Consider the following 12,158-nt stretch of genomic DNA (forward strand, 5'->3'; position numbering starts at 1 on the left):
AGTATAAACTCTGCCTGACAGACTAAACTCAGGGCATTAAACTAAGTATATTTATAATAATTAATGACTGACGTAAAAATGAAGATTAGGAATGCAACAAATGATAATTTTCATTATTGATTAATCTGTTCATTATTTTCTCGATTAATTGATTATTTTTGTGGTCTATAAAATGTCCGAAAATGGTGAAACGTATTGATCAATGTTCCCGAGGTGCAACCTAAGATGTATAGTTTTGTCCACAACATAAAGATATTCAGTCATACTGTCATAGAGGACTGAAGAAACCGGAAAATATTCAAATTTAAGAAGCTGGAAGCAGAGTATTTATCATTTTTTCTTTAAAAAAAAAATGACTCAAAATGATTAATCGATCAAAATACTTGGAGATTAATTGTCTATTCACCGGCCAATCGTTGCAGCTCTAATGAAGATTAATGTACACTACACAAGTGAATGCTGTAAAATGAAAACTGTCAACACTTGTGGGTCAGAAGTCCCACAGAAAGTTATTTATGATATTATAAAGACAGATACAACAGTATAAAATAACATATAAAAGTACATATATGTTTAATAAAGATATGATAATGAATAAAATGTCAAGCTGTATATGTCTTACTCTTTTATTCATGTGCTATATAATAATAATAATAATGATAATAATAATAATGATAATTGATGGAACTTTTAATTTTACTTTAAATTATCACTAAATTGTGTGCAGACTACCGATTTAAACAGCAAACTATAAAATAATGAATGTTAGGTGCAATTTGAGGGGAAAAAAAGATTTAAACAAAAAGCCTGTTTATCAGTCTGCAAAGGGTGTGGCAGCAATAATAATCATCATAATAAGAAGAAGACAAAGAAGAAGAAGAAGAAGAAGAAGACTGATAAATTATAAATTATAAATAAATAGATGATGACATGGAGGAAAGACACATCGTGCTGCAGATTACCCCTGTTTGACCCCTGATGTTGATGACTTGTGACGAATTCTGATATTATATATATATATATATATCACACACACACACACACACACACACACACACATATATGCTGTGCTGCTGCCTTTTTAGCCTCAATCAGACTTTTCCTGCTTAAATAAAGGCTAAATAAAACAATAAAACAATATAAATAATGTATCATTTTTTATGATAAATAAAACATGAGTGGAAAATAGAGTAAAAATGAGAATAATTAGCTTAATACAGGATCTGATTATAGTCAAAGGTTGACGTTACTGTCATTAATAAGCCACATTTATAATCAGACTAGACAGGTATGTGTGAAGCGGTTCGTTCGTCCTCTAAACAGGAATTGACAGGCATGTGTCCAATAGCCAATAGGAGGGCGTCATATATTATCTTTGAATGCGGACATAACCTCGTTTCCACCAATAGGAACGGAGGGGGCGTGAACTTGCGCCTCTATTTATTTTTGGCCGCGCGCCGGTTTGTGAGTCATCGCCTCTCAGACAGTCGCAGCGGTTGGACAATTTTCTTAGGGAGCCTGTAGTCGCTACTGGAAATATCTGGACCCAAGACTTTCTCTCTAACTGCCTGACAGGATTGAGATGTTACATTTTAGGTTCTCGACAGTGCTGAAGGAGTTGTTTGAAGCCACCCTCAAGCGTCCCTTGCCCGGCTCTATACAGAAGACCTGGTTACCGACCCACCGCTGCTGCTTCGGCACCGCCTCCGTTGATTTCAGAGCCGCGTCCACTCAGCTGAAGGTTCTCCATGCCGCCGCGCAACGCACCGCGCTCTGCGCCGCGCCATTCCGCTCATACTGCGCGAAAACCGAAGGCGCCGTGGAGCTGGACGCTGAACAGCTGAAGAAGGATGGAGTCAGCGGTGAAGCAGCCAGTGACAAGTAGGTTTTTTTCCCCAAGTGCTGTCATCGCGCAATAAGCTGCCCGGCTCCATGATGTGATGTTACAGCTAGCGTTTATGGCGAGTCATGACGCATACACTTGCCGCTAGCGGATGTATGCGCCAACCGTCACAAAACCTGTATTAAAACAGCATTAAATAGCTCACAATTACTACTTAACTTAACACCATCTTCTCACAAGAAGCCAGTATCTTACCTATAGACAAAATAACCTCCCCTTTAAACACATACGTAATGTATATGAATATGGCTAGCTAACCGCACCGCCCCTATAGCAACAGCTATCATACCATGTGTGACCTCCATTTACCGGCTTTGTGCCAAGTCGCTGAATAAATACAGCACCTTGGAATACCCACACGGCAACTTAACCCGAAGTTAATTAGGATTTTAGTTGGCTTTCACCAGCTTGTATGTAACGCTGGGTTAGCTATCTGTTCCTGTGGAGATAACACGCAACGTGGTAGTGGGCTGTTAATAAAAGTGAAAGTGGGGCCTGTTATCAGTGATGAAGTGGAGGCTAAAAACATCCATATTCAAGTTTAAATAGCGAGCAGTTTATCCACATTTAATAGGCTTGAAAACTGTATACAGACGAAATACAGAAAAGACCTTAAAATATAAAGAAATCCAACCACAAACTATGTCAACTGCTGTCATAGAGGTGGAATAAAACCTCTTAGGATAATTGATTTGTGGCTTACAATAATGATCAGTGCCTGGCTGGTGTGTGTGAACTGGTTTGAATGGCTTCTAGTGGTTTCTACTGTGACCTCCCACTCATTTCACTGAGGTGGCTGCAGGTCCCAGCTGGAGGGCTGCTTCCAGACCACTGACAGTATCTGCTCTCTAAAAGTCCACTTTTGTCTGTGTGTGGTTTAACCACTTCATAAGACTAATAAATATAGTAATAACAGGATAATATGTAAAATAATCCACTCCAGCCCTGCAATTTTACCGTTAAATTGCATGCAAACCATTTGTGCATATTTGCCCATTTTATAATTTCCCTGCCAAATGTGTCTTTTTTTAAATAATGTCTTAGAAATAGTGAAGCTGCGCCACTAAAACCTGAAACATCTTGCTATATAAGTGACAGTTTCCAGATTAAACCATTCGTTTTAGTCTCGGCACTTGTGTCTGACTATTAATCAATAATTTCTATCATTTACCATTTATAATTACAGAATAACACACATCTACAAGTTTACAGATACACACGTTTCTGCACGTCTCAGAACATATTTTCCCAAAATATAAAAACTTTTACCAAAATAACTGATTTGAAACAATAGTCTCATTGAGCAGTGGTTTGAACCAAATTGTTGTGATGTGTTTATATATATTTTCCACTGGTTGGTGAGGGTATTTTCGGAGAGGTATGGTTAAAAAGAGAGGTGCGGTCTTCCATTTTAGTCAATTACTGTGAAGCATGTTGTAAGTGCACAAAACTCCACTTGTGGTTTTGATAAATTAGTGAAATCTATGTCATTATGGGATGTCGTAGCTCTTTATTCAGATTCACACTGAAACTGTAAATCCAGTTCTGTTTTGTTGGCGTTTGCAAAATTGTCCCATTGTTTAATATTACCTTGTAACGCCCATAATTAAAAACCAAACCCGTTCACCCTTGTTGGATTTAAATCTGCCATTTTGCATTTAAAGTAGTATGGTCTTAGCCAGCTGGCTGCCTGTACAGTGACTGCAGTCCATGTGTTTCCCTTTTTTGAAGGGATACAGTTTTTATGAGTCAGCTCTGTGCAGCTTAATTCACTGGGATATTTCCTGACCTAGAAATGAAGCTACATCACTAAAATATGGACTTTGGGGGTGGGATTATGCTGTTCTCCGGAGTCTGCACTCACATAACCCGAGTCCTCTCTGGGTCAGTAGCTCACTCTCTAATCAAATCTTTTCCGCTTAACGGACTTAATGAAACATGACATGAAGAGTAGTTTTAGATTTCCTCACTTTTCAGGAAGAGATACCAACAAATGTAAGGTACTTTCATGGGCTTGCCCGCAGTAGTCGTGATCAGTCTAGCAGACATGATATGATATGATAGAATATGATTTATTTATGGATTACAAACACATAAACAAAATCCAAAGGATAACATGTTAAAGTGAAAACATTTATTTCCAACATGGTCCCAAGATGTTAAAAAACAAACTAGCTACGACTAGCTACTAACATCTTGGCACTGAGCTTGTGGTATGTTGCAAACAGCAACTGTTACTTTTTAGCTGAAGGGATAAACAAAGCAGGCGTCTTTTGGCAGATGGCCGCCCACCTAGAGCGCGCTTCTGCTCGAGGTTTCTTCCCGAGTTTTTCCTTTACCGCTGTCGCCAACTGTTCGCTCATGGGGGAATATTGGGTCTCTGTACATTAGAGTACGATCTAGACCTGCTCTGTGTGAAAAGTGCCCTGAGATGACTTTATATTGACTTGACTCGTCACCTGAGTCTGATGTGGAGCATCTGAATATATGTGCACATATATGTCGCCGTCCTCGGAAACGCATTGTTCCCAAGAGTTGGAATCAGTCCAGTGATTTCTACGTAGTCAGCACAAGAAGAGGTGTTGACACACGTGATGGGAATGTTGTGACCTGTCAGATCACTGATGAAGATTGACAGCATAAATCACAGAGGGAAGCGTGGTTCATGACAACAACTGGTCTCTGAAATTTAGCAGTGTTTACATGTTTTGACACATCAGGGTTTAATTATCAAGCTGTAGACTGAGCTGTAAGCGAGAAAGTGCTGAATTTAAGGATGCAACTAATGATTATTTTCATTATCAGTTAATCTGTTGACTATTTTCTTGATTAATCGATTAGTTGTTTGGTCCATAAAATCACAGAAAATGTTGAAAAATGTCCATCACTGTTTCCCAAAGGCGAAGGTGACGCCCTCAAATGTCTTGTTTTGTCCAGACCAACAGTCCACAACCCAAAAATATCCAGTTTACTGTCATAGAGGACTAAAGAATCCAGAAAATATTCTCATCTGAGAAGCTGGAATCAGAGAATTTGGCGGTTTTCCTCTTAAAAATGCCTCAAAACGAATCGATTCATTTAATATTTGGCAACTAATTAATTAATTGTCGCAGCTCTAAATGAGTTAAGGTGGAAAGTACAAACGATCGGAGCTGTTGTGTGGTTTCAACCGGTAGCAGAATGTGTTATTAAGTTATGTTCTTCAGTAAGAGCTTCCTTGGCGAAGAGCCATTTAGCCTGAGCAATTTGTTGGATCAGAGGTTGGAAAGATTAAGAGATCAAAAACAGACAAGTTACTGTTGTGTTACATGACAGGAACAGAAAGTGATAGCCACTGGTGGTGTTAAGCTCTAACACACAGTGCATAGTGAAATAAAACCTGCTGCTAAGTCACTGGTATGGCCTACTAAGGATATCCTCTCTCTCTCTCTCTCTCTCTATCTCTTTGAGATAATTAAATATTACAGCCAGATCTTTGCAGCATCCAATCTGCTTCTTGAACCTTAAAGGACCAGCGTAGAAGATTTAGTGTCATCTAGAGGAACAGACCTGGCAGAAATGAAAAGGTTGTGGTTGTGTTTAAGGGTTGTGAGTTATTGAGCGGGACAAAACAAGACATTTTAGGTTGCATATTAACATTTCTCACCATTTTCTGACCTTTTAGAGACCGAACAGCCAATTGATTAACCGGGAAAACAATGGATAATGAAAATAATGGTTAGTTGCAGCCCTGGTGGATGTAGTTCAGTTGCACGTTTCACTAAAACTGATTATAGAAGCTTAATTACCAGATTGTTACAACAAAAACTGGCAATTCACACATACTTCTTTGGTGTTTTACTCTTGACAAATGTGTACTTTTAGACATGATAATAAACAAGACAAAACAAGATATCTGAAGACTTCACCTAGAGAAGCGATTAATAGAGAAAATAATCAGCAGATTAATTGATAATCAAAATAGTTGCAGCCCTAGCTGTATGAATAATAAAATACTGATTATTAATATGGCACTGAAACGTCACAGAACACCCAGAAGGAGATTTTTAAAATCACAGCCCCGTCTTTAGCTGGTATCCAGGAAACTCTCAATGAGTAAGTGTTGTGCTCGCACCAATGAGCAGTCATCCAGAGGCAAATGGACTGAGCCATCTGCCCGCGATGAAGACGAGGATTTTCAAACGTGCAAATGTAGTCGACTGAGGTGTCTCAGGCTGGATTCACACCTGATCTGTTTGCACGGTTCAAACAGAGTCTGGCGCATTCGCCCGTTTAGTTCTTTTCATGTGACAGACTGGTGAAAACTGAGACAAACCACAGGATTATGATGTGGATATGTGGCATAAATTATCTCCACCATCTGCCGTATCATCTAACGATACCGCATGCCAAGTTTTCTTTTCCATTTTTGTGGAATGACAGTCACTAACGCTCATAACCAAGTGTTTCTGAGTAAAATCTTCATGACATTGAGTGCAGCGTAACGTGCCGACCCTGAGCAAACCTTCTGTAGTCTATATAGCACTGACGATGCACTATAGGTCACTGTCCAGGTAATGAGTTACCAGAGTTAACAGTAGCTAAATATCTTTGTTTGCCCAGGAAAGGAACTTAACCTCACATATGTATGCAGCCATATAGCATCGCTAGTGCTCAACAATACATGCTGGTCTGCAGAAATGACCACTATGCATCCTGAAGATACATGAATGCTGGGAGGGCAGTATGTTATCCAGTGTCACCATTATGTTTGCAGCGTGCAAAATAGGAAGTTCAGTAAGCAAGTTGATTCACTTTTTTACTGTCCAGGTAGATGCAAGGTACTCTGGGACGTATTTGAACAATGCGGCTTGCATCTCTGCAGCTTGTCTACACATAAATGTTTGTAAAAAAAAAATGAAGTAAAAGCTGTCATCTTTCATTTCTCTACTTACTGTTGGAACTGGACGGTATGTTAGTCTAGAAGAGAAGCAGATTTGTTCAATGTGCTGTCTGAATGATGTAGAAATTGAGCTCCATTTTGGTTTTCCCCCATGTCCTTTTTACTGGGAACTGCGCAACACTTTCTTTGGAAAGATAAAAATTGATATTTATTTATCAGTGTGGATGACACACAAAGACTTGTTGGTTGGTTGTTCACATACTGTATGAAACATAAATGAGCTGGTTACATGGAAAAAACTTTGCAGAAGAGAAAAAAAGAGCCGTTTATGGGTTAACAGTTCATTTGAAATCCTTTGTTTTTTTGGTATTTGTATCAACAGAAGATGCATGTTTTGTAAAGTAGCGCTCTCTATCACTAGAATAAATAGAAAGAATATCATGAGATTTAACGGCATGAATACTTTGCCCTCATGTTTTCGTCAGTCGCTGCTCAAAGTGCTGCCGTGTGGCCCATGTGAGCAGAAATACAAACACACTTTGTCCAATAAGTAGAACCTGTTGGTGGTTAATGAGCTTTTCACAAACATGAATAACTTTTCAGTCCACTTGTGAAAGCAAACACTTTTAAGTGTGCTTATAAAGGTAGATTAATGAAGATTTAGCCTCAATTCGTACAGATGCTTTCTTTTTTTTTTTTTAAATTTCCTATCCTCACTTCACCTGAACTTAATCCAACCTCCGCTCTATGGGAAGTGTATCATCCTTGCACAACACACGTACGCAAACCAGTTAGTGACTCTGCAGTGCATCTGTTGACTCTGCTGTATGAAAGGGGCTGTTTTAGTGACAGATGTCAGGCCAGTAACGCTGCCTTTGAATTAGGCATGCCTGACGGACAGCATTTCAGTCGATCTTGGTTTGTTTGCACATGTTCTGGCGCGGTTACCTCGGCTATATGTGGAGTGTTTACTCTGTGGAGAGCAGAAAATGTGCCCAAAAAAAGAGGAGATGAAGACACGGAGGACGTGCAGACTGAAATTTCAAATGAGCTTGTGTGGTTAATGTGCAGCAGAGTTGGATCAGAAGCATAAATCATGTCCTCAGGATGTCATTGCCTTGTTTGACCTTCTGTGCAAATGACAAATCACGTTCCCACCACAAACAAACCACTCCGGAGTTAATCTGGGACCGGATCGAGACCACCGCCTCTAAAGGTGTTTTCACACCTGCACTTTTTAGTCCAGTTAATTCGAACTCGTGGTGGGAATGTGATCTGACCTCGATCCGACCCGACTACTCGGTGTACTCTGCAATTTTGAGCTTAAAGGCTCCCGTAGCCAGGTGAGCATTAGACATAAGGGAGGTGTAAATGAAATGGCTGCTACTAGTTTTAGAGAGAGAAACACTTTGATTTGATTGGATTGTTCAAAAAAATGACGTCAGCTTTATCGCCTGGACTTTTTATTTACACCCACGAAGGTCCAGGCGCTTATATCACGAGATCTTTATCACATCCAACCACAGCGGTGTGAAAATCTGTCTTGATCATGTCATTCCGAACACTTCGTCCGGTCATACTTTTAGTGTTTTTTTGCACAAGGGTGCCTCATCTGTGTCTAAGCCCGGTTTGCCGTGTCGCGGACCACGTTGCTGTGTCATGACCAGCGTGTGAACGGGCCACGATGTTGGCTTTATTAATCCGAGAGCCGCAGAGCGCTGGGGCAGGGCTAAGGACAAGAGAATCCCTGGAATTCAGGCCTTGTCTAACACTGGCACTCCCGCCAAACCTGTGTGTGAGTCGACACGTAGTAGGGCGCCATTGTGTTTGCACAATCAAAATAAGAGATATGCAGTGTAGTGAATGAATGGACCATGTGGCGATATGAACAAATTAACTGATGCCAATAGATTTTATTAATTATTATACCCTCACTGATGGTGTGTGTCTGGCGAACAGAGCGAGTGGAGGTGATTTGGATGAAAGGAAAGGTTATCAAGCCTCCATTTGTGTGACATTTCTCAGGTGGACGACACCTCTAAAGTGTAGCTGTTGGTTGAAAACTGCATTTAAAGTCCAACTGAAATTAAATTGCCTTTTTTTTTTGTTTCATACAGAAACATATCTGCTCTGTAGATTACTTATAAAATCACTTATAAAATAAAAAATATTAATATTAAACAACAGGAGTGAGAAAACATGCATTCTGGTGCCTACATTACCCATAATGCAACTCGACTGCCAACAGTTCACTCAGATCTTGACTTCCAAAAAATTCAAATGAATTTGAAATGACACGCAATTAGTTGCCCGTCCCCAACAACAATAATATTAGTTTATTAAATTTACATTACACCAGTCTGACATCACATTCTTCCAACAATTGGATGTTATTTTTTTTAAACTGCTGTATTCAGGCATCAGAACAATAATAATAATAATAATAATGATGACAATACATTTAATTTCTACTGCATTTTTCGTTCCGAGTGAAACTCAAAGTGCTACTGTATTAATAACATAGAAGACACAACATAAAGAAAATAATAATAAGAGTTAAGATGAAGAAGCGTTCCTGAATATAAAATGTCAAATCACAGACAACAGGAGCTTTAAACTAAAAAAGTATCAACAAACATAGCAGAAACACAAGTCTATCAACTTAATCAGGCAGGATCAGGTGTGGCTCTGTTTTTATTTATACTATTACCCACTGATGAGAACACTTATTTGATTATGATTATTTGACGATTAACACATATTTATGAGCCAGCTTTGACAGTTGTGGGATCTGTTGAACCTTATATCTCTCAAATCAGTGGGTTTCTGTCTGCAGAGAGGAGAGAGGAGTCTCCTTCATGTGAGCTTCCTGCATGGCGTCCCCGTTACATTTGCCAAAGTCAATTGATTTGTACAAGTCCCCAAACAGGCTTTCCGTCGCACCCAGGGCAGCTTGTGTCTTCATCTCTTGTGATAACCTATCGCTGACTAAAGTTCTCTGTTCAGATGAAAGATGGACTAAACAGGAGAACCAGCAGACCAGGAAGTCTTTAGCTCTATATCACACGCTATTTTAGTCGTCTTGGAAAATACGTATGGTGTAACATATAAGCTATACCTAAATACCTCTCACTTCTTTTATGGCTGATTTATGCGACGCATCAGGAGCCCTGAGCTGAGATATCATGACATGCTGCTGATGCTGTGGGGTAAATATCGGCCTGAGTTGCCACTTTGAAAGGTTTCAGTGTCTCTTTTAGTTCTTCAACCATAGACTACTGAGAAGTGCTAAATTCCAAATAGGACATCTTCCTCTTAAAAATGACGACTGCCGCAGCTGCTTGTTGCACAGATGCACGACGTATCACGTCATGAGTGGTTTTCCATCTGGTGACATTTATTAGTCTGTCTTTTTTAAATCTGAGAAGCTCCTGCATTTCTTCCATCAGGCTGCTGTCTGATGGAGACCTTCCAAGATGAGCTGCAGTTAGTCTGGAAACGGCCGAATCAGTATCAGTGGCTTTCACCTGCTTTTTACAAAGTCGATCTACGGTGTAGAACCCAAAATACTAACACACACATGCTTCTCAGATGCTTTGGTGTCGTGATTGTCTACTCAGGGAAGGCTTTTCTCACTAGTGTCCTCCATTTTACCTTGTGTAACTTAGCTTACTGATAGGTCAAGGTCAAGGTCGTAGTGAAGTGTTCACTGCTGGACGTTCAAACAAATGTTTGAATAAAAAATAACGTGTGTGTGTATATATATATATATAAAATATAATCAATTCATTAAAATAGTAATTAAAGCTTATTATTCCCATTTTTGTGCCAGTTCAGACATTATTATCTCCTGATTTCCAGCTATTAAACTTAATGGTCCCCATCAGGGAGAACTGCCAACAGGAAACACTGAATATTATAATTAATTTATGACGAGCCCTGTGATTACTTGGTTGTACAAACAGACACACATCTCTGTGGTTAATGCTTCCACTTGTATTGCATATTATGTGTCACTGGAATCCCTCGTTAACATGATAAGACTATCAGCAGCTACAGATAAGCTCTGTGTTTACTCTGTGAAGACAGGTGGGAATAGGCTGTATTGTAGCTCGGGCTAAAGGGCAATCTGGCTGCATATCAGTCATGCCTACGCTGTTGCACTATATTTACTTTGAGTGACACAGTCCGAAATGAACTTTTGGACTCACGTGCCCAGGGGGACTGGAAGGCCCCTTCCACACATGCAGTTTATCCCTGAAATGTTCAGAAACATTTTCCAGCATGGGGTCATGTACGAATGGGAGCAGGGATCGATATACAGGGAAAGCTGTAACCACTAATTTCCCACCTCAAGATCCAGTAACGTTTCAGAGAAAATGCTGGTACGGCTGTGTTGTGGATGAAAGCAGTAACATTACAGGGTCAAGCCATGGATGTATAAAGAGAACTGGATACAGGAGGAGTGCCAGGCTTTGAAGCCAATTTGACATAGCGGCCAAACCGTGTAATTACAACGTCACGTGATGCACACTGGCCCAAAAAGACTTTTCTCCATAGACTTACATTGTGAAAGAGACGTCTGTAAATCAGCGGATACATTTTTCTGAGCGTCACAAACCCCGCGAAATGACTTGTATCACTATCAGAATTAAATCCGTTTGGTCCGATCACATTTCAAAAGCCTAGAAGAGCCGCATGATTGAATTGATTTATCCCCATTCAAGTTAGCCGGAGGGCTAAACCGGAAGTAGCCGACTCGGCCAGCGAAAGTCACTAGTGCGCATGCTCTATGGGCCGCACAATGCGGAAGATCCGGGTACTTTCATACCGGGAAGTCGATTTTTTTTTTGGCTTCATGCGCCACTGAGCAACTTTCATAAAAATGAACGGGGCCCCGCCTCCGACACTGTATCCAGTCCTCTTTATACATCCATGGGTCAAGCATGTAAAGGTTACGTTTATCTGACGTAAGACGCTTTTACGTGGAGCGAGCGAACCAATCACAGGACTCTACTGATGACGTGTTTGTATCTGCGACTTGTTGACTGTTGCCTTGCTGATGCTTTTGAGGATGATTTGATAACGAACAAGCAATACAAGTACTTTTGCAAACAAGCTCCTTTTTTTCAATAATGTCTGGAAACTAGACAGATTCAGAAATAAAGAAGCTCCTCTCAGTCCGCGCAGAGCGGTTGGCATCCGTAAGTGTTGCATCACCGCCATTTGCTGGACTGTCCCTCACCTCGCGTATCCCGACATTGCCGTGGCATGTGTGAAAAGGCGCCAGACGGAAATGTCCCTGAGTGAATAGTGAATTCATGTGTGAATAGTGAAAATCACTAGCGGTGCCTGAAAGTTTATCCCAGTAAT

At 40.2% G+C, this 12,158-nt stretch overlaps 1 protein-coding gene across 2 annotated transcripts in view; it reads left to right on the forward strand.

Moving 5' to 3' along the window:
• The first annotated feature begins 1,453 nt into the window (after positions 1-1,453).
• The window catches only part of glsb (glutaminase b), a 49,837-nt gene continuing 39,132 nt past the window's right edge, over positions 1,454-12,158 (forward strand). For both annotated transcript variants that reach the window (XM_044366582.1, XM_044366583.1), the window contains exon 1: positions 1,454-1,881. In XM_044366582.1, the coding sequence (XP_044222517.1) occupies positions 1,583-1,881 (299 nt within the window). In that variant the 5' untranslated portion in view covers positions 1,454-1,582. The remainder of the gene's footprint in view (positions 1,882-12,158) is intronic.

This window comes from Thunnus albacares, chromosome 11, assembly GCF_914725855.1.
Source record: "Thunnus albacares chromosome 11, fThuAlb1.1, whole genome shotgun sequence".
Lineage (NCBI taxonomy): Eukaryota > Metazoa > Chordata > Actinopteri > Scombriformes > Scombridae > Thunnus > Thunnus albacares.